General features: G+C 49.2%; 1 protein-coding gene across 2 annotated transcripts in view; it reads right to left on the bottom strand.

Annotated features, from left to right (window-relative positions):
- Positions 1-249: 249 nt before the first annotated feature.
- Positions 250-18,475, bottom strand: part of LUZP1 (leucine zipper protein 1) — a 41,368-nt gene continuing 23,142 nt past the window's right edge. For both annotated transcript variants that reach the window (XM_074563323.1, XM_074563324.1), the window contains exons 2-4: positions 8,313-11,577; positions 3,386-3,550; positions 250-1,800 (exon numbers count right to left, since the gene is read on the bottom strand). In XM_074563323.1, the coding sequence (XP_074419424.1) occupies positions 1,762-1,800; positions 3,386-3,550; positions 8,313-11,459 (3,351 nt within the window). In that variant the 5' untranslated portion in view covers positions 11,460-11,577 and the 3' untranslated portion in view covers positions 250-1,761. The remainder of the gene's footprint in view (positions 1,801-3,385; positions 3,551-8,312; positions 11,578-18,475) is intronic.

The raw sequence follows: 18,475 nt of genomic DNA, 5'->3' as shown, positions 1-18,475 counted from the left end.
ATTATCTTTTTGTCTTGTTATGCAACTTGACACTTATACATGTCATAAAATATAAAAGAATAAATGAAGGGTTAAAAAGATAGGTTTGGGAAACCATCTAAAAACTGCAAAAGAAAACGCTTTTTTTTCAAAAATAATCTTTCCCTTCCTCCAAACAATCTTTATTAACACAAAAAAAAAGGAATTTAATCACTTTCCTTTTATATAAATGGTTCCATAGATATTTGCCAACCAGCTCTGGTTTTTTTTGATTCATTTGCCTCTCAGAATTGAGGCATATAATGGCAAGGGAGAGGGAGGAGGCAGCGCGGGCAGGCGCGCGCAGACAGTCACACCGCGCGGCTGCGGCAGCTGCTCGTCTGGAAGGTGTGGGAACGAGCGTGGGGTGCAACTCGGCTACAGGAGCTGCGGGGTGGCAGCACCTCCAAAACAGGTAAGGGACCGTCTCCCCTCTGTGGTGCCGTCGTCTCTCCGCAGCGAGGGGCGACTGTTTCTGACAGGCGGAAGAAAGCACCGGGGGAGGTCAGCGGTGGTTGGGGCCAGGACAGGACAAGCGTGGGCCAGCCCCAAGCTGGGTGGTGGGGTGTAAGGGAAGGACTGGCAGAGGTCTGGCTGGGTGAGCCAGATACAAGCACTGCGCGCGGGGCAGATGCTGCTCCAACACCTGAGCACCTCCTGGAGCTGCAGGGGCAGTGCCTTCCCCGACAGTGATGCCATCTGCGCTCGGTGGCCTGTGGGCACTGAAAGGGTAACAGACCTCTGTATTTGAAGCAGCCTCTGACCATACTCGGGTCCCACATACGGTGAACGGGGTGGTTCTGAAGAGGGGCACAGACCTAGGCTGCCTACGTAGCCATACTGGAGCTCAACTTAGGGTCTAATCCTGCTGTCTCCACCCTGGTTTTGGAAGGAACAAGGACGTTCTGCTTGTCTACGAGGAAAAGCACTTATTTCTTTTTCCCTTAGAGCTCAACTGCTGAGAGCGAGCAGCAGAAGTGCTGCCTGCAGAGCGTGATGGACATAAAGCTTCAGGTAAAAAAGCACCTCAGTCCGAGTCAGGGGGAAGTTTCACTGCTGCGTGAACTGCTGTTGGTTTGGCTCAGCGGATGATGACTTGGCGTGAGATCTCAGCTGGTGATGAGTAGGTCAGGCAAAGCTTGTTGCAGAGACCGATAGCAATAAAGAAGAAACTGCTTCTAAACAACGTTTTCTGCTCTCCTTCTCTCTTAACGTGTAAAGCAACCAGTGGGGAATGGTCTCCTCCTGCTGAGACACAGGCGGTGCTGGGAACACAGGTAGTGAGGTGACCACAATCCGAGCCAACAAGGGTGTATTAGGAGACTGCAAACTCTCCCTAGGACTGAGCCCCGTGTGGAGCCATGTGGGACAGCTGTCATGGGCTGGTGGACCGTAGTCACAGGGATACTTCTGGGATTTTTGTCTAAATGCAAGTGATTAACAAGAAGTACCATGGTTCAGAGTGGCTATGCAGTCAAGGTTTCCATGTGGAGACAGATCTATCATCCTATGAAGGAGATTAAGATTGCAGGTACAGAGATGAGAAGTGCGAGTCCCCTGAGCAAAGTCTCTGCAGCTGCCTCTTCAGCAATGAAGAAAAAGAATTCACTGGTAAAGCTCCTGTACCTTGCAAATCACATTAGAAAACTGCGGTCAGGCTAGCTTGTGATGCCCGAGAGCTAGGTACTGTCCTGCCTCTTGCTCCACCGTGCAGCACGTCCATTGAGCAGAAGGGAATACAACTCATCTCCGAGATGTTGTCCAGCAGGCACGGGAAGCGCTCTGTAAAATACAACCCCACAGCATCACAGACTGACAGCTGCCTCTGGCATCATTTTTGCTCTGGGGAATAGTGTTGTGATTGCCCTTAGGCAGCGACCCCAAAGCCCAGCAGGATCCTTGCCCAATGGTGGGGCAGGGGAGGGCAGTGGCAGGATCGGTTTGGAAGATAGATACGGGCTCTGCCAGCGGTTACAGTTGAGTAGGCCCCAAGCAGAATGACCGGGCCCTGCCCCACACAGGCAGGACCTATTGTCTTTTTTTTGCCGTAGCATACCCAGCACCCACTTCCACACTCGGCATGTGGATCTCGCAAGTGAGATGTGTGACACCTGACAGCACAGAGGAGATGGAGCTGCTCTAACGTGTGAATCTCCGTGTGCGAGGTGTTCGTGCTCCTGTAACAGTCAGTGGAGCTCTGGGCAAGACAGCAGATCCAAATGACCGTGTGTATGTTATGGGGACCTGACTTTACCCAGGTTTTTATTTGCTGTTGACCCAGTCTGTGCAGACAAAGGAAGCACAGCGCAGCCTCAGGTACAGGAGTCTCCATCTGGCCCGAGGAACGTCACTGTGGGTGATACCTCTTGGTCACCACACAGAGCATCGCTGTGGAGTCCCCTTCCTCAGCTACCAACAGGGACAGTGTGAGCTCACTGCTTCCTACTGCAAACGCTACCTATCTCTAAACGCCAGTCTGCAAAGCTCAGCTGGGACCACGTCCCTCTGGGCTCCTAATTTTGTGCAACGTCACCGAGATGTGACTATGTAGGGCGTTCAGCTGCCTCGCTGCAGCCCTGCTGCTCTCACATGAAGACTCAGCCACTCCTGTGCACGTCCAGGAAGACACACTGATGGCAAATTTGAGGTCTTAAGATGTTTCCTGCTGTGGGTGATCCGTGAATGGAAATATGCACTTTGCTCTGGGCAGCTGCAGAGGCAGAGAGGGAATGCCAGGAGAAAAAGAAAGTCTTTTGTACAGACGTTAAGCATGGCTGTGCACCTAAGAATTAAAGGCTGCCTGGACTCCTCTGAAGGGAGTGCCCTTTGAAAGGCTGGAATATATGGCTTTTCATATGTCAGGCAGTAAGTCACGGTCACTATAACATGGGCCATTTCTCTATGTGTCCAGGAAGATGTGGTTTTGGAGGCAGAGCAGCAGGTACGTAGCAGCCGACAAGCACCCTAGTAGTACAGCAGCCAGCTGAAGCAGGAAAGTCAAGGGCTCTGATTTTGTCTCTCCAATGTTTTTTCCAGCCCTGATTGTCCAATACATGCCAGGGGATGACTAGATGCAGTGCCTCTTATTCCCTGGAGAAAATTTTTAGCTGTAAAGCTAGGTGAAATAAGTTTAGAACAGAAAAATAAGGGAGTACATTTTACCGGTATAGGAACGTGATGAATAATTTACCGAGGCAATACAGTAGACAGTCCAGCTCTGGACAGTGCTAATTTAAGACTGGATTTCTCCTAAAAGGCTTACATTCATTTGGACAAGTTCTCTGAGTTATGTTACTGGGAGGTCAGTTCAGATACTGGCTTCTTGCCTTGTAACTCCCTTTTCTGGATGGTCCTTGACCTCACATACCTGCTCCTCCGCTTGCAGACCCAGTGGAGCGTGTGTATTGGATTCGGGGTCCTGCAGCTCCATCTTAGTGGCTGGCCTTTTCCCTGCTGTGTCAACCTGGGAGAGGTACTCAGAAGAGCCGTATTGTTTTCTTCTGGAACTGGGCACAAAATCTTTGCTTTCATCCTGTTCAAAGGAAAATAAAGAGGGTTGGGACTCAGGGACTACGAAGGGGTCTGGAATAGTGCTGGGTTTTTGGTCCTGGGTTTGCAGTGCAAGGTGCTCCGCGCACAGGCCAGCTCTGGCATGTCCTCGCTTACGTGCTGTTTCATACAGGTTTTCTTTTTTTTTTTTTTTTTTTTTTTTTTAAAACCATCCAGTAATTTAAAACCACCCAGCTTTATGGGTGTGGAGTCTTCTGTTCAGCTGAGTGACCCATGCACAAATCTGAGCTCCATCTGCGTGGCTCGCTGGGCCTAGAATACTGGTATCCACGAGGGACCAATGGCAGCAGAAAAATCCCACAGTTCAGTGATTGATGCAGTTTCTTAAAAATATTAACTCTGGGTTTTAACTACCATGGATGGGGGTGCCAGCAACCTGAATCTCCCACTTTCTTGGCAATGAGGATGTGATGTGGCAGTGTCCTACACCGTTTCCTGCTATAGGCATCTAAATGGCACTTTTAAACTCACTAATGTTTTCTTGAATGTCTGCAGAGACATTTATAGGGTCATAACCCTGGGACTCAGGTGCCTACGGGCTGCCTCAGGGGTGGTTGGGGCACCCATGTCTTTTACTGCACCCTGCTGTGACTCACGGGGTGAGGAGTCCCTGGCGCCTTCCAGCTCCCTGAGAAGACAGCAGCGCTTTTGCTGTTGCTGGCTGGAAAACTTCCACCACACTGTAAAGCACCATCAGAAACAAAACAATCACTGGGCAAAGCGCAAGGGCTGCACTGCACTGCTAAAGGCTTTATCAGCTCTGCTTGCTTTGGGGATGGCATCGTGTTTGCTGAACCGCCCAGCGCACAGCCCTGTGAGGGCCTGCGGGCACTAGTGGAACAAATTTGGTCCCTGCCCTGTGGCAAAAGGGACAGCGGGGAAGGGGGTGGCAGCGGCCCCTGTGCCTGGCAGAAAAGCATCTGAGCTGGCCACCAGGCTTTGATGGGCCCTCAGAAAGAAGCTGTGACATCTGGTGGGTCTGGATGGGCAGACATCTGCCCTGAGCTGTGGATGACATCCAGCAAACACTGGACCTGACCTCCCTCTTGTGATCCAAGCCCTACAAGAGAATCGAGATGTGAGCAACAGCAGCACCTCAGTGAACACACACAACACAGGGACAGGGACCTCCAACCAACCATGGGCCAGAGGTAACTATGACGGGCCAGGCTGCTCGTAAAAGTGAGGTGATAATTTTAATTTAATGAATGGCAGTCATCTTGACGGACCTAGAGAGCTTAGCAAGGGCTGGGCACCTATTTCTGATACAGTAGTTGTCTTTAGAGATGAGGGCACTGGCTGAGCATACAGATGCTCCATGCCCTTGTGCATCTGACAGTGTCAGTCCTGTCTCTGCTGTCAGGCAGCATGAATTTTTGACTATCAACCCAGATATGCTGGTCTCAAAGAGTTTCACAGAGCCAGGTGCATGCGGACTGCAGGAGGCTGCTCACTGGCAAGCCCCTGGAAGCTGCTCTGAACAGCCTGTGACCCTCAGCACAAAACAGAACACAACCCGTAGACAAAGTTATGAGGTCTGACATCTTTCAGTACTGACAAAGTAATGAAAGATGAAAACACAGGGATGTGGCATGGCTGGCTGCTTAAGTAGATGCTTATGTGACGTCAGCAAGGGCGAAATGGTGATGGATGCACTTTCTGTTAATCCCTAAGCAGAGGAGAGAAGGGGTGAGAGGCAGCACACCCCTGGATGCTGTCAGTGAGACTTTTCCATGAGAACCGCCCACCATAAGAAGGTACACAAGAAGAGAAGATTGCCTTTAGGTTTTTACCTAATTTATGCAGCACACAGCCCAGCTCCAGTCATATTAATGTTACAGCCACAAGACAAACAAATTAAGTGCGCTCATCTTGCCTTGCTGCCTGCTCATTTGCTCGCTGCCTGCCAGTGCTTTTGGACTAGTTTGGGCATGGCAAATTTTCACCAGTCCAACATCATACCAGAGAAATACCAACTTCGTTATCTGAAACACAAAGCCCAAAAGAATGATTGCTTGAGGTCTTGCACCTCCTCATGCCTTTTATGGGAGCCCGAGGAAGGCTGTCTGCAAGCACTAGAGGGAGCTGGTCCTCAGGCTACAGCATCCATCCCTCAGCACCTCTTCCTTGCTGGGTCTCCCACAGCAGCGCCCAAAGGAGTTGCTGCTTCTGTAGCACAGGTATTGCTAAAGGCGGCCAACACCTCCTCTAGCTTCACTGGGAACCTTTTCCTACATCAGCGGTACAAAAACAGGAGGCTGAAATTATATCTTGTGCCTTGGCATCTCCTTGCAAGAATTATTTCCAGGTGCTCGGTTTGGGTCTGTCCTGAGGGACAGGATAAGAGGCAGGAGCTGAGCTTCCAGCTTGCTTTAGGCTCCTGCTGTGCTGCAGCAAATCGTCAGACGTGAGTATTTAATGGAGGAGCGGAAGATGTATATTGGCAAAACCAGCACAGACCTTGTGCTTCCCAAACACGATTCCTAAGGCAATCTCAGCTTTGGATAGCAGAGCTATGAAGAGGCGACAGTGATGCCTTCACAGGAAAGCTGAATGTGCAAAGTTAGCGCAGATCAGCGCCAAGCCTTCTGCCAGAGAAATAGCTACATCTTTAATTGAAACCCAAATCCCAGCAGAAACAGACTGCTTGTGATATGACACATATTACAAGTCTGAAGATAGCCTTCAAAGGCAGATACTTGGTGGTTTTTTCCAAGGGCATATGCAATAATTTGAGCTGCCCAAATATATGAAATTTGGTATATCTGTGTATCTGCAGTCTTTCAGGGTAACTTGATGCTCCTCGTTTACAAGCTAAAAATATACCTAATTTATGACCGAGAATTCAGATTTGTGACTGTGTGGTGTCAGGGTGATTTTATTTTAAAGTACGATGCAGAGAGATACCTAACTCAATGCTCAGCAGCCCTCCGTGAACTAACCATGCGATCGCTTTCCTGACTGCTTGTCACTGCGGACACAGGCAAGGCTGGAAGCCAGCTAATCCATCAGGGATACCCAGGGTGACCACACAGAGATCAGTTCGCTCTGTCCCATACACTTCGGCAGCTGTTGTTTGTAGTCACACCGCAGAGCTAACAAATTTGATATGAGAGCGACCTTGAGACCACCCACAGAACGTACCGCAGAACTACACTCAGCCCTGGGTGGGCTGCTAGGGGGAAGATGGGAAAGAAATACCTGAGTGCTCACTCTTTAGGGCTTCATGACTGACCACTGTGAGCCCAGCTGCAAGTGGAGACCTCTGCAGCTGTGAGACTCGCGGTTGTGGGTGCTGTGAATTCAAACGCCTGGATAAAGGGAGGGCCAGGGATGGACCTCCCCTTCCCCAAGCACATAAGTTGCCATTATGCAAAAGGACAACCTCAGTGATGTCAGTTCTGCGTGGATTCATGAGAGAGAAGTACAGACTGCCTGTGACCCATGAGCGACCCTGGCCAGGAAGATGGTCTTGGCTTGGAACTTCTCACCCTACAGGTAGGACAGAAACGGGGGCGCGCAACACCCTTGTCCCCATGATTTCCATCACCTGCTTCAAGCACAGTGTCTGCGTGACGCCATTCCTAGGCGTCCCCTTCAATACAGGGTATTTAGGTTGCTCACTGGTGCTGATGAATGGCAGACATCATGCCTTAAGCACCTGATGTATTCTTAGCATCCAAATGTAGCTGGAAGGCCAACCTGCACTTTGTGACAGCAGGCAATAGACTCTGCAAAGCAAAGCAGAAGTGAAAGAGAAGTTTCGAAAATGTAAAACTCCTTTCACGTCTTCACAACCTCATCTTTGTCAATGCCAGAGTCACTTGGTGATGAATCTGTCCCCTCTGCCACAAGCCCTGTCAGTTACTCAGCTGGCTCCTCCTGGAGACTGGCAATGGCCGCAGCTGCTTACAGCAGCTCTAAGTGAAGGGCAGAGCCCGGAGCTGCAACAGGAACCACAATGTGGTTTAATGGACCGGAGCAGCACTTGGTGCCAGCGACCTTGCTTGAAATACACTGGAGCCTGCAGCTCCGGTGGCAAGTAGAGCTCAAGTCTGCGTGTGTCAGCCCTGCTTTGAGGGACTCCCCTCACTGGTACCAGCCAAAGGAACAGAAAAAGCGCACGGCCACCCCTGTGGGTCTTCTTTCTTTTCAGGTGGGATATTGCCACAGACCAAGAAGGGAGTAGCCCTCTGTAACCAGTCACCAGTCATCTGTTTAGGAGAGGCCCAGGAAGCATTTCCAGTCCGGCTCTCAGCTCTGGTTTCACATGGGGAAACCATGCATCTCACCAAAAGGAGCCATATCTCTACAGCTGCCATTAGAGCTATAGCTCCACCTGAGGCACCTTACTGAAATCTGCTCATTTCCATCATTTTTTCACTACTATTCCAAATTGACAGTGCTGTGCAAAGCCACTCTGAAAAGCATACCATATCCTACATAAGCTGTGACTATGTCTTCTCTAATCTTGGCAAGACCAAATGCTACGATGTAGTTACTCATATGGGATTACAAGACCCAAGCAGATGGATCTAATTGCAAGAAGTCTAAATTGGGTACTTCACATATGAGATGCTCCACTGAAGACAGCAGGAGCTGGGAGAGGGCAGCACTTAAGAAAATAAACTGTAAGAATTTCAAATCAGGCACCCTACAACTAACAGGCAACTTGGAAAACCTCAGCAACGGAAAGACAAGTCTGTTTAATACAGGATACTTACAGGTAGCGTGGTCCGGTGCCAAGCAGAAGCTGCTGTAGGATCGCTTGCACAGCTCCTGCGTGTTAGCAGTTCAGATGCACTTAAGTTACTTTTGGTCCTTCGGGACCCCAGTTCAGGGGCACTCCAGGAATTAGCCGTGACACTGGTCCTCGCTGAGGTCTGCTCCAGGGAGTTTGGTTTTGTACTGTTCGCTTCCATTTCTGAGAGGTCCACTGAGGACCTACAAGCGTTTGTAGTGCTGGAAGCTGCACTTTTCTCCACTTTGGTTTGAGAGTCTTCCAGGGAATGTAAGCCTTGCCGTGTTCTCCAAGAACTTCTCACAGTGACATGTTTTGTTTCGGATGAAGCTGCATCTGAAGACCCATGGCTCTTCCAGCTGATTGTCTCTGAAGGCGGCTCACTGTTCCTCTCCGTGAGTTCAGAAGTCTTTATCACAATGCTGCTTCTGGAGACCACTGTTTCTGCTTTACTTCTCGGTGCTGCCTCGCCAGTTCTGTCCATCTCAGATAATTTCAGAGCACTTTTATTAATTGATATCTCAAAGGGTGTGGGGACATTGCTTGCTATTGGTGAAGGCTCATTTGGAGCAACTCTGATGTTGCTGGTGGTAACGTGCCTTTCCCTTGCTGCTACATCTGCACTAGTCCTTGGAGCTGTTGGCTCAGAAGGAAAGATTGTGATGCTGCTTGTCATTTTATTTGTTACCATTTTAAAAACAGACTTCTGTTTTTCTGACTCTGCCTCAGAAACAGTCCCTCCCATGACTGCCTTCGTATCCTTTTCAACAATTGCAGGTTTAATGACAGCTTTTGATCTCAGAGCTTCTCTTGGGCTGAATGACCTCCTGGATTTAAATTCTCCAACGCTGGCATCTGACGGTTTTATACACTTGCTGGAGTCTTCATCGTTTACAGTGTTTTTGTCATTTTCAAAAAGCGACGCTCTAAAAACTCCCCTGGAATTGGAGAACTGCTTGGAACCTTTCTTTCTTGTCTCAGAATCTGAGTGAGTGATTGCTTTTTTGCTTCTTCCCAATTCTTCATCTGAATTAACTTTTTCCAGGTTACTCTGGATGGTTTTGGAGTCCGTTTTTAAGCCAGCGTTTACATGATCCATTGCTGAAGTTGAAGACTGCTCCACGTCTTCTTTATCAAGACCTGTGAGAATCTGCAGAATGTCCTCCTGACTCCTGGAGCGATGGGAACGCTTTGCTAGTGTTGAAAGCTTCGCACTTTCAAGTGATGTGCTTGCAAATTCTTTTTCCTGGGAGATTATTGCTCTTTTAGCCCTCCCCTCCAAGGGCTGTTTGTGTGATGCAGCAGAAGTGTTCACTGCTTCTGCTTTAGAGCCAGCGGAGTCCAACACCGACACATGGGAGGAGAGGTGGTACCTGTACGCCGAACCTGTGCTGTTGGAAGAAGCGTGACTACCCCTGGCAAGCAGCGTGTCCCCTGAGCTGTCACTGACTTCTGCCTGGCTTGTTTTCATCTTCTCTGGCAAAGAAGCCGCTGATTCTCCTTTACTTGACTTTTCATCCCGTGCGTCAGCACCGGCTTGGCTGTTGCCACGGAGCACCTGAGATGGCTTTTCAGCTTTGGCTCTTGGCCCTGTGTCAGCAACAGGTTTGGAAGGTGACTTCCAAGATTTCTGCTCCTGTGCAGCAGGAGGATATCGGCTGAGGACAGAGGGCTGCTCTTTTGATCTCTTCCCCTCATTTTGTGTGATGCAGCCTTCCTTCTGACCAGAAGAAAAAGTGGATTTCTCTTCCAGTCTTTTTGTATCTGTCACAGCAGTGTCTGAAAGTGCAGATGCACCAGATGCTTTTCCTGCTTTTCTGTTCATTAGGCTTGGGCTGGGCACCTGCTTACCACCATGGCTGTAGCTGTCATTACTGACAGAGAAATCTCTGTTCCTTGCTCTTTCCCGGCGCTGCTGGGGTGAGAGCTCCCTTGGCTTGTGCTTGGCAGCTGCCAAATCAGCTGCGACACCTCTGTATTTAGGTCTGTCATGTTTTCCTCTGCTAGAAAAGCTTGTATCTTCATTTTCAACCTCGCCATTCTCCAAATCTTTCTGTTTCTTTATCTGCATTTTTATTTCTTCTAGCTGACCCGTTAAGAGTTTGTTTTTATTCTGTTCACTTAAATAACTATCTTGCAGGTCATTGTTTTTGGCTCTCATTTTTTTAAGTTCTTCTTCTAAAGATTCAAAACGTTTGATCTGAGCTTTAAGTTTATCAATTTCTTGGGTGAGATCTTTCACTTTGTTGTCTTCCTGATTTTTATTCTTTTGGTTTTCTGATTTATTCCTGGTTTCATTTTCTACATGTTTAAGGTAATCTACACTTCCCTTCCTCCTGGTCTCCTTAGAGGGCAATGCAGAAGTTAAGTCATCTTCAATTCTCAAATCATTTCTGTCCAGGAGATTATTTGATGACCTTTCTAGCAAGTTGGATGCATTTCTAGTTTGGTCTGCCCTATTTAGTTTATTGTTTTGTTCTAATTTTTGTGTTAGCTCCTGGATTATTTTTTCGTTCTGCTTTTCTCTTTCATTAAAATGTTTTCTTTCATTGATAAAGCTCAGCGCTAAGGATTTCAGTTTTTCTAACTCGCCTGTTAAGCTCTGCTCGGTTTTATCCAGCCTGTCCTCAGATGCTTCCAGTTCTTTCACTTTCACTCTAAGTATTTCTAATTCTGTAGATATCTTTTTGGTCAAGTTCTTTTCTTCATTGAGGCTAAGACACAGCTGCGTACAGTCGTTCTTGCTCCTACCGAAGGCCTCTTCCAGCTTTTCCAGCTCTGCCATTCTCCTCTGAAGGTGTTCAATTTCTGACTTCAGCTCTCGGGTGAGGCTCTCTTCCTCTTCAAGTTTTTCTTTCATTAACCGGCAAAGCTCTTCAGCCTTCCTAATTTCTTCATCCTTGCCTTCGATCTTCAGCACTCTTTTCCGCAGGGCTTCGATGTCAGCCAGCATGCTGGAGTTGCTGCCTTCTGCCTGGATCACTTTGTCCTGGAGGTCAAGCAGCTCATCCTCTGCTTTCTGCAGATTTTTGGCTGCTTCCTCCAGTTCATCAAGGCGGCGACTAAGACTCTGCAATTTGAATCGTAGGTGCCGATTTGAGGTTTCCTTGTAACCTGTAAATTCTGCCATGTTTATTTTTTATTCCTTTTAGGTGAAAGCTTTGCTTAGTCTGGATGAATGGTGTGGTCTTTAACACCTTGTGGATTCCTGGTACGTTACCGTTTCTTTGAACAGAGGCAATCTCACCCTGAAAGAAAAAATGCTTAAAATCAATATAAGAGCTCAGAATATAAACATTCTCACAGTATAAGTTAGACTATATATATTTATATAAATAACTTTTTAATTAAACACATTTCTGAGTGCTAAATTAGGAGAAATGAAACTGCAGAGAGGAGCTACGGTCCATTTGCTTCGGTTATACAGGGTTTCCAAAAATAGCCTGTTCCAAATAGCCAAGGGAAGGAAGGGCCCTCCTCTGCTGGTCCGCGCAGGCAGGTTGTGCACAACCAACGGACGACAGGCCCTCGCGCCAGCGCTTGGCACTCTGCATGCTCTGCCCACGTGCAAGCTCTTGGGCTGTGGAGGGTCAGGCACGTGCAGGACTCGGGTCCCTGTTCATGGACATGCCCACGCAGCAGACACCTCTTTTCAGCACCGCACCAGTCTCCCGAAGACGCCTTAGAGACAAAGATTGAGGAAACATAAACAAGACCTGGAAGCTAGAAAATGCAACCCCCAGCCATTTGGTGGCCACTGAGGAAGGGGCAAGCCCCCCACGCCCAGCTTGCAGATGGGGGATGTGAGAGCTGCTGCCAGTCAGCACTGCCTATCGCTGCCAGTACTGCTCCTGCAGCCCAGACTGCTCAGGCTTGTAGTCACATCCCGACTTCACACGGCTTGTAGTCACATCCCAAGGACACTATGCCAGTGGAGTTTCAAGTTTCTCCCTGCTGTTTCAAAAGCTGTTGTTGCCCTCTGCTGCCACCCACTCGCACCCAGGAGATGAGCAGTTGCGAATGCTCACGCCTCTCCTCCTTGCTGCTGCTGACAATGAGCAGCGATTATAACACGTGGGCACACTCTGATGCGTTAAATGTAGATCTCTTCCCAGCTCACCCCAGAGGTGGCAGGGCTTTTTTTAAACAGCCCCTCTGTGCTTGGCAGGGAGTAGCAGGCAGGGGGACCTGAGCAAGCCAGAACAGCTGCGGGGAGGATCTGACGTCCCTCTTTGGTGCTCAGCATTAGCATCGTCCAGTCCTGGGCCTGAGGCACATCCCCAGTGTGTTCGAGGGCTACTGCAAAGTTGAGGGGAGGGTGACTGCAGCTCTTTGAACTGCACCCTTGCTCAGGCTGTCTGCCTTGAAGCAGGACTTCGCCTACAGCATTTTTGTGGAGCTCCCAGCAGAGGAAACACTCAGGAGTTTCCTATTTCACAGTGCCAAGAGGCGACGAGCAGGATGTGGGGAGGAGACAGCACTGGTAAGGGAGACTGCGGCGCCCCGATGCGAAGCCTTTGAGACTGAAGGTGATTCATTTCCTGCTGGCCAGGGGCCCGGGCTGCCAACAGGCGCCCGCCGCACACACCGGGCACTGGATGCACACCAGGCACCCCGCCACCCCTCTCCCAAGGGACCTCCCGCTCTCGGGGAGGGGGGGCGTCACCAACCTGTTTGCTTGGTCTCGTGCACCTCAGGAAGCTGAAAGGAGCACCGCGTTGTGCGCCCAGAGAGGAACCTCAGCACACCGTGCACTGCGGTGCGCCTGGCCTTGGCCACATGCCTGTCCCCTCCCTCCCCACCATGACCACATCCTGCTCCTGGGCCACCCTCCCTCACACTGCCCACAGACCGTAAAGGCCGCACGGGCCACAGCCCTGCTGCGCGGCTGTCTGCTGACAGGCACGGCTGTGCAGGCCCCGGCAGGGTCCCGTCTACAAACGTCACCAGTGCGTTGCAGGAGAGGCCAAAGCGAGCAGCTTTGCAGTGCCCCGAGAACAAAGCCCTGTCCCCAGCAGGCCTCCGAGCAGGGAGTTAATGGTTAACCTGGCATCGGCCACAGGTTGGGAAGCGAGAGCGGCCTGGTCCCCCGGACACAGCCGGCAGAGCCTGAGGCGGGCAGGGCACAGCAGGGCTGGCATGCAGCGCTGGGTCCAGGCCACAGCTCCTGGCGAGCTCAGGGGAGAGGGGGCCTGCGGGGGTGGCTCTGGCTCCCACGTGAGGGGCTCCTCACCACAGAGACCATGGTGGGCTCAGCAAGCTCTGCCAGTGGGACCAGTCCTACACTCCCCTTTGTGGGAAGGGGGGAGAAATGGAGAGCTACCTCCACAGGCGACTGGGCAGAGGGGTGAGGCAGAAGGGCCACTCTTCCCTTTCCTCCCTCCCCTTGTACATCCCAAACATTCCTGCAGCATCAGCTGGCACCTGGATGGAGTAGGACCTCCCCCCAATACACTCAGCACCCTGGGGAAGCCCTACCATGGAGGCCAGTAGAGGCTCAAGCTCAGTGAGCAACTGGGTGCAGAGTGGTGACCTTGCTGTGAAGACAACGGGTTTCTGCAGACAGAAGAAACAATCACCCCAGGAGGTGATGTGGGATGGTCCAACGCAGTCTCCACCAGGAAGGAAGGGGGTTATGGGCACAGATCCCTGGGAAGGGACCAGTATTGCTGATGAACCACCCATCTTGTTGCTCCACCAAACCACACTCGTAAAGTTGGTTCCTACAGAGTCTGGACCGTGGCTAATAACATGCGTTTGTGTCCGCACAAGATAATGGTTGGTGAAGAGCTCGGTGTGGGCCACGAGTCAGGATTTAGACCCTCTGGCCACATTGTCACAGCTCATATGACCTCTTGTCATAAAGAGCAGGAGAGGGATGTTGGGACTGAGTCACTGATCCCCTCTGTGGATGTCAGAGGCTGGCTCAGAAGCCCAGAGGAGAACCTGATTTAGGAGGAAACGCTCAAATCTTTGAATGAAGCAGAAAATTGAACTCAGTAATTAATTGCATGAATGAATTACTAGTGGTGTCCCTCAGCGGCTGATGATGTTTAATGTCTTTATTGACAACAGAGGTGGATGGAGCACATTCTCGGCAAGTTCATGGATGATACTAGACTGGGAGGTGCGGGAGTGCACGGCTGATACGCTGGAGGGCGGGGCTGCTACTCAGAGGTACCTTGACAAGCTGGAGAAAGGAGTGGACAGCAGCCTCAGGAAAATGAAGTCCAAGTCCTGCTCCTGAGGCAACAGGACAGGCTAGGGATGGTGGCTAGAAAGCAGCTTCACAGAAAAGGATCTGGGGACTCTTGGAGAATGAAAAGTTGAACACAGGTCAGCAGCGTGTCCTTCTGGCTAAGGTGGCCAACCACAGGTCAGGCTGTGTCAGCATGTCTGCAGCCAGCAGGTCAAGAGAGGTGATCCTTCCTCTGTTTGGCTCTCACGAGGCCACATCTAAAGTGCAGTGCATAGTTTGTGACTGCCCCAGTACAAGAAAGACACAGATGTCCTGGGCTGAGGCCTGTAGGATGGCCATGGGCTGGAGCAGTGGACATACAAGGAAACACTGAAGGAACTGGGTTTACTCATCCTGAAGAAGAGAAGACAAAGACCTGCTGCTGCTTGCAGCTACCGAATGGGCCAGTGTAGAGAAGACAGAGTCAGGCTCTCCTCTGAGGAACACAGTGAAAGAAGCAAAAGATACAAGCTACAAGAAGAAAAAAATCCAAGCAGATATTAGTACCTTCCCCCCAACACCTTCAGACTGGTCAAACACTGGCACAGGGCCCAGAGAGGCTGTGAGTACCTCCATCCCTGGAGGTACTCAGAGCTCTACCAGAGCTACTCCCCAAGCCGCTCTACTCTACCCTGTAACTCCCCAATACCTCCCCAGCTGACATGATTTACTGCAAGAGATGAAAGAGGGTCAATCTACTTAATTTAATAAGGAGAAGGAGACGCAAAGCAACATCTTCTACAAACAAATATGTTAAGAGAAAGTATCAGAAGTCTTCTAGCAGAAGGCCCTCCTGGCGGCATAGCCAGAGCCAACCCCAGTGCTTGGAAACAGAACCTGTAACAAATTAGTATTACAAATAAAGTGCACATTTATAAGATTGAGGGGAATCAGCCAATATAAAATACTATCTTAGATGTAATGGCTGCTTTAAGCTGGTCATGCTTTGAGTGAGGGCTTGGACCTCCGGTGAGAGACCTCCAGGGGTACTTCCAGCCTAAATTACACTGCCTGTTCGTGACTGTTCTTCGCTAGTCTGTCACTGATATCAACTTATCAGAAGGAATGGTGCAGGATTCAATATTCAATTATTAATGCTGATTAATATTGTTGGGGGATGTTTAAACAGGACTTGTTAAATAAATCTGGTAAGGCAATAACTTGCTCAGCTTGTAAAGGTACTGAACGATCTGACATGAAGGTACGGACTCGAGATTTCTCTCTCTCTTTTTGGAAAATGAGCAGTTCTCATCCTAGCTCTATTTTACATTTTTTAGCAAAAAATACGAAGAAAAGAAGATGAGAATTTTCACAAATAGCAAAAAAAACCGTGGCAGTGGCAAATATAATATGGACAGTTCAGTTAAACAGAGCCATCTGAGTCACTGATAAAGGGAGATCAAAGACTCCGAAGCGCCGTATCCTGCAAACACTGAAAAGGCTTAAATGGTCACAGCAGAAACCTTATGTACAGAAGAGGTGACGCATTGCTGCAGCTCAGAGGCAGACGCCCTTGGCTGTATCAGCAAGAAATACTGAGTAGAAGAATGACAGTAGAAATGACATTATTTTGTATGCAGTACTGGACCGTGCATTTACACCCCCAAGTCTGACGCATCTCACCTTGCTTAAGTAGTGAAATAGAGCAAGAGAGACACCTACAAATTGCTCCTCAGTCTTCTAGATTCAAAGAGAAAAAGACGCTCGAGCGTCTTCATCTGCCCTTCCCGGGGAGACATGACTTTCCACACAAGGAGAGGAATCACCCTTTGAGGGATCGTACTCTGCCCACTGATGATGAAAGGAGCTTAGACACGGGCTCAGGCACCGACTTCTGGATGGTAGTTGTCTCCCCTGGGAATGGTCCCCCTCTCTCTCCAGGGTCCACGCATCAAAAACACAAGCGGAAATTTAGGGAAAAGCTGAGGAAAATTTTGGGAAAGCTCAGTAAAGTAGTCATGAGTGCTTTTACCCTTTAAAACTCTAAGAAATCACAGTTTTTCACCTGAACAACAAGGGTAATCCTGCATTAAACCAAGAACCACAATAGCATCTGTTTGGATTCGATTTCTTGAAAAAACTCCTTTCCGATGAGACATGTAGGAAGCCTGGGGAATCTCCAACCACCTGTTATTCAAAGCAAATATCAAGGCAAAAATGTGTGGCCGGTAAATACCTACAAGGAGAAAAGATTTTTGCCTGATCTACAAGGTTCTTCACTAGAGTACATTAAGCCCAAACCCAATTTCACAAGAGAAAGAGTGTCAGGAGGATGGGGCCAGGCTCTTTTCAGTGGTGCCCAGCAACAGGACAAGGGGAACGGGCACAAACTGGAGCATAGGCACTTCCACCTAAACATGAGGAGAAACTTCTTTGCTGTGAGGGCGGCAGAGCCCTGGCACAGGCTGCCCAGAGAGGTGGTGGAATCTCCGTCTCTGGAGACATTCCAAAGCCGCCTGGACGCGTTCCTGTGCCACCTGCTCTGGGTGACCCTGCTCTGGCAGGGGGTTGGATGAGATGATCTCCAGAGGTCCCTTCCCACCCCTGCCCGTCTGGGATTCTGTGAAATGTGGCACACAATTTAACCGACTCACTGCAGTGAATTTACCAGGATTCACTATTTAAATGACTCATTCTGGTTCTACCTTTCCCCATTGATTTTTCATTGGGTTTTCTGGTCTTCCTCAACAAGTGCATGTATCTCCTAACTTTATTTATATTTATCATTATCAATTGCATCCTCCCCCTGTTTGTACAGACTGTTTTTCGGGGCTCTTTTGACTCTGCGTGGTTTTGCCCATGGCATCCTGTTTAACACCTGTGAGAATTCAGTATTGAGGACATTTACTAGAGTACTTTTGTGACTCTAAATTACCCTTCCCGTTTTTAAATTTAGTTTTTTCTGCACACTCAGTTTTGCTCATCATTACCTACAGTTTTATGAAAATGTTTCTTTAGCAGCATCATTCGATATAACCTCCCAGTGGGACTATATTGTCTTGTTTGCAAAAAGCACACACAGTCAGTTCACAGCTGTGCATAGAGGCAAAAAACCTTTATCTAGAAACATTTATGCTAGCTGAAATACTTTATGAATTGAGAGATAACCATCTTTTATTTCAGGAACAGCAATTAAATGACTATTACTTGAGACCTACACAGATAATCTCTGCCAGAAGTCCTTAGAACTGTGACACTGCTGCTCTCCAGATGCACAGAAGCATCTTACCCTACGTGTTGTGTTCCTTGCTCTGATTTGGGTGTTGGTACGAGCCCCACAAGCTCTGGGTTTCAGAATGTCCCCAACATACCCATGTTGGCACCCACTCCTAATGTGCTCTTTGCTATGCGAAGATGAAAATGCTGCCAGCTGCCACGCGTGTTTCTCAAGTGCTAGAAGAACTCTGCTATCCCTCACGAGCACATTTTGCACTTAATCTTCGGGGTTTTTTTATCTTTTTACTTGCACTTTTATACTGATAATGCCACATCCCTCACTGTGACTGGGGGAGCTGGGGCCCCCAGTGACAGCACTGCTGGTCTTCCGCAGTACCCATCATCAAAAGGGTAAGATCACATCATATATGTTAAGTTTTAGCCTTACCTAATCCTAAAGATGAATGAGAATTATTAATCTCTTGGCCTAGAGCCACTTCTTATTCATTTCTTCTTTTTCTCTTGAAGCTGTAGGGGTTTCCAGTAGACTCTGGAAAGCAGCACTCATCATAGGCAATAGAATCATACATTTGTTCAGGTTAGAAGGAACCTTAAAGATCATCTCGTTCCATCCCCCTGCCCTGGGCAGGGACACCTCCCACCAGCCCAGGTTGCTCCAAGCCCCGTCCAACCTGGCCTTGAACCCCTCCAGGGATGGGGCAGCCACAGCTTCTCTGGGCAACCTGGGCCAG

This window comes from Larus michahellis, chromosome 19, assembly GCF_964199755.1.
Source record: "Larus michahellis chromosome 19, bLarMic1.1, whole genome shotgun sequence".
NCBI classification, from domain to species: Eukaryota; Metazoa; Chordata; class Aves; order Charadriiformes; family Laridae; genus Larus; species Larus michahellis.
The sequence above is the reverse complement of the archived record's forward strand: the minus strand, read 5'-3'. Positions and strand labels throughout refer to the sequence as shown.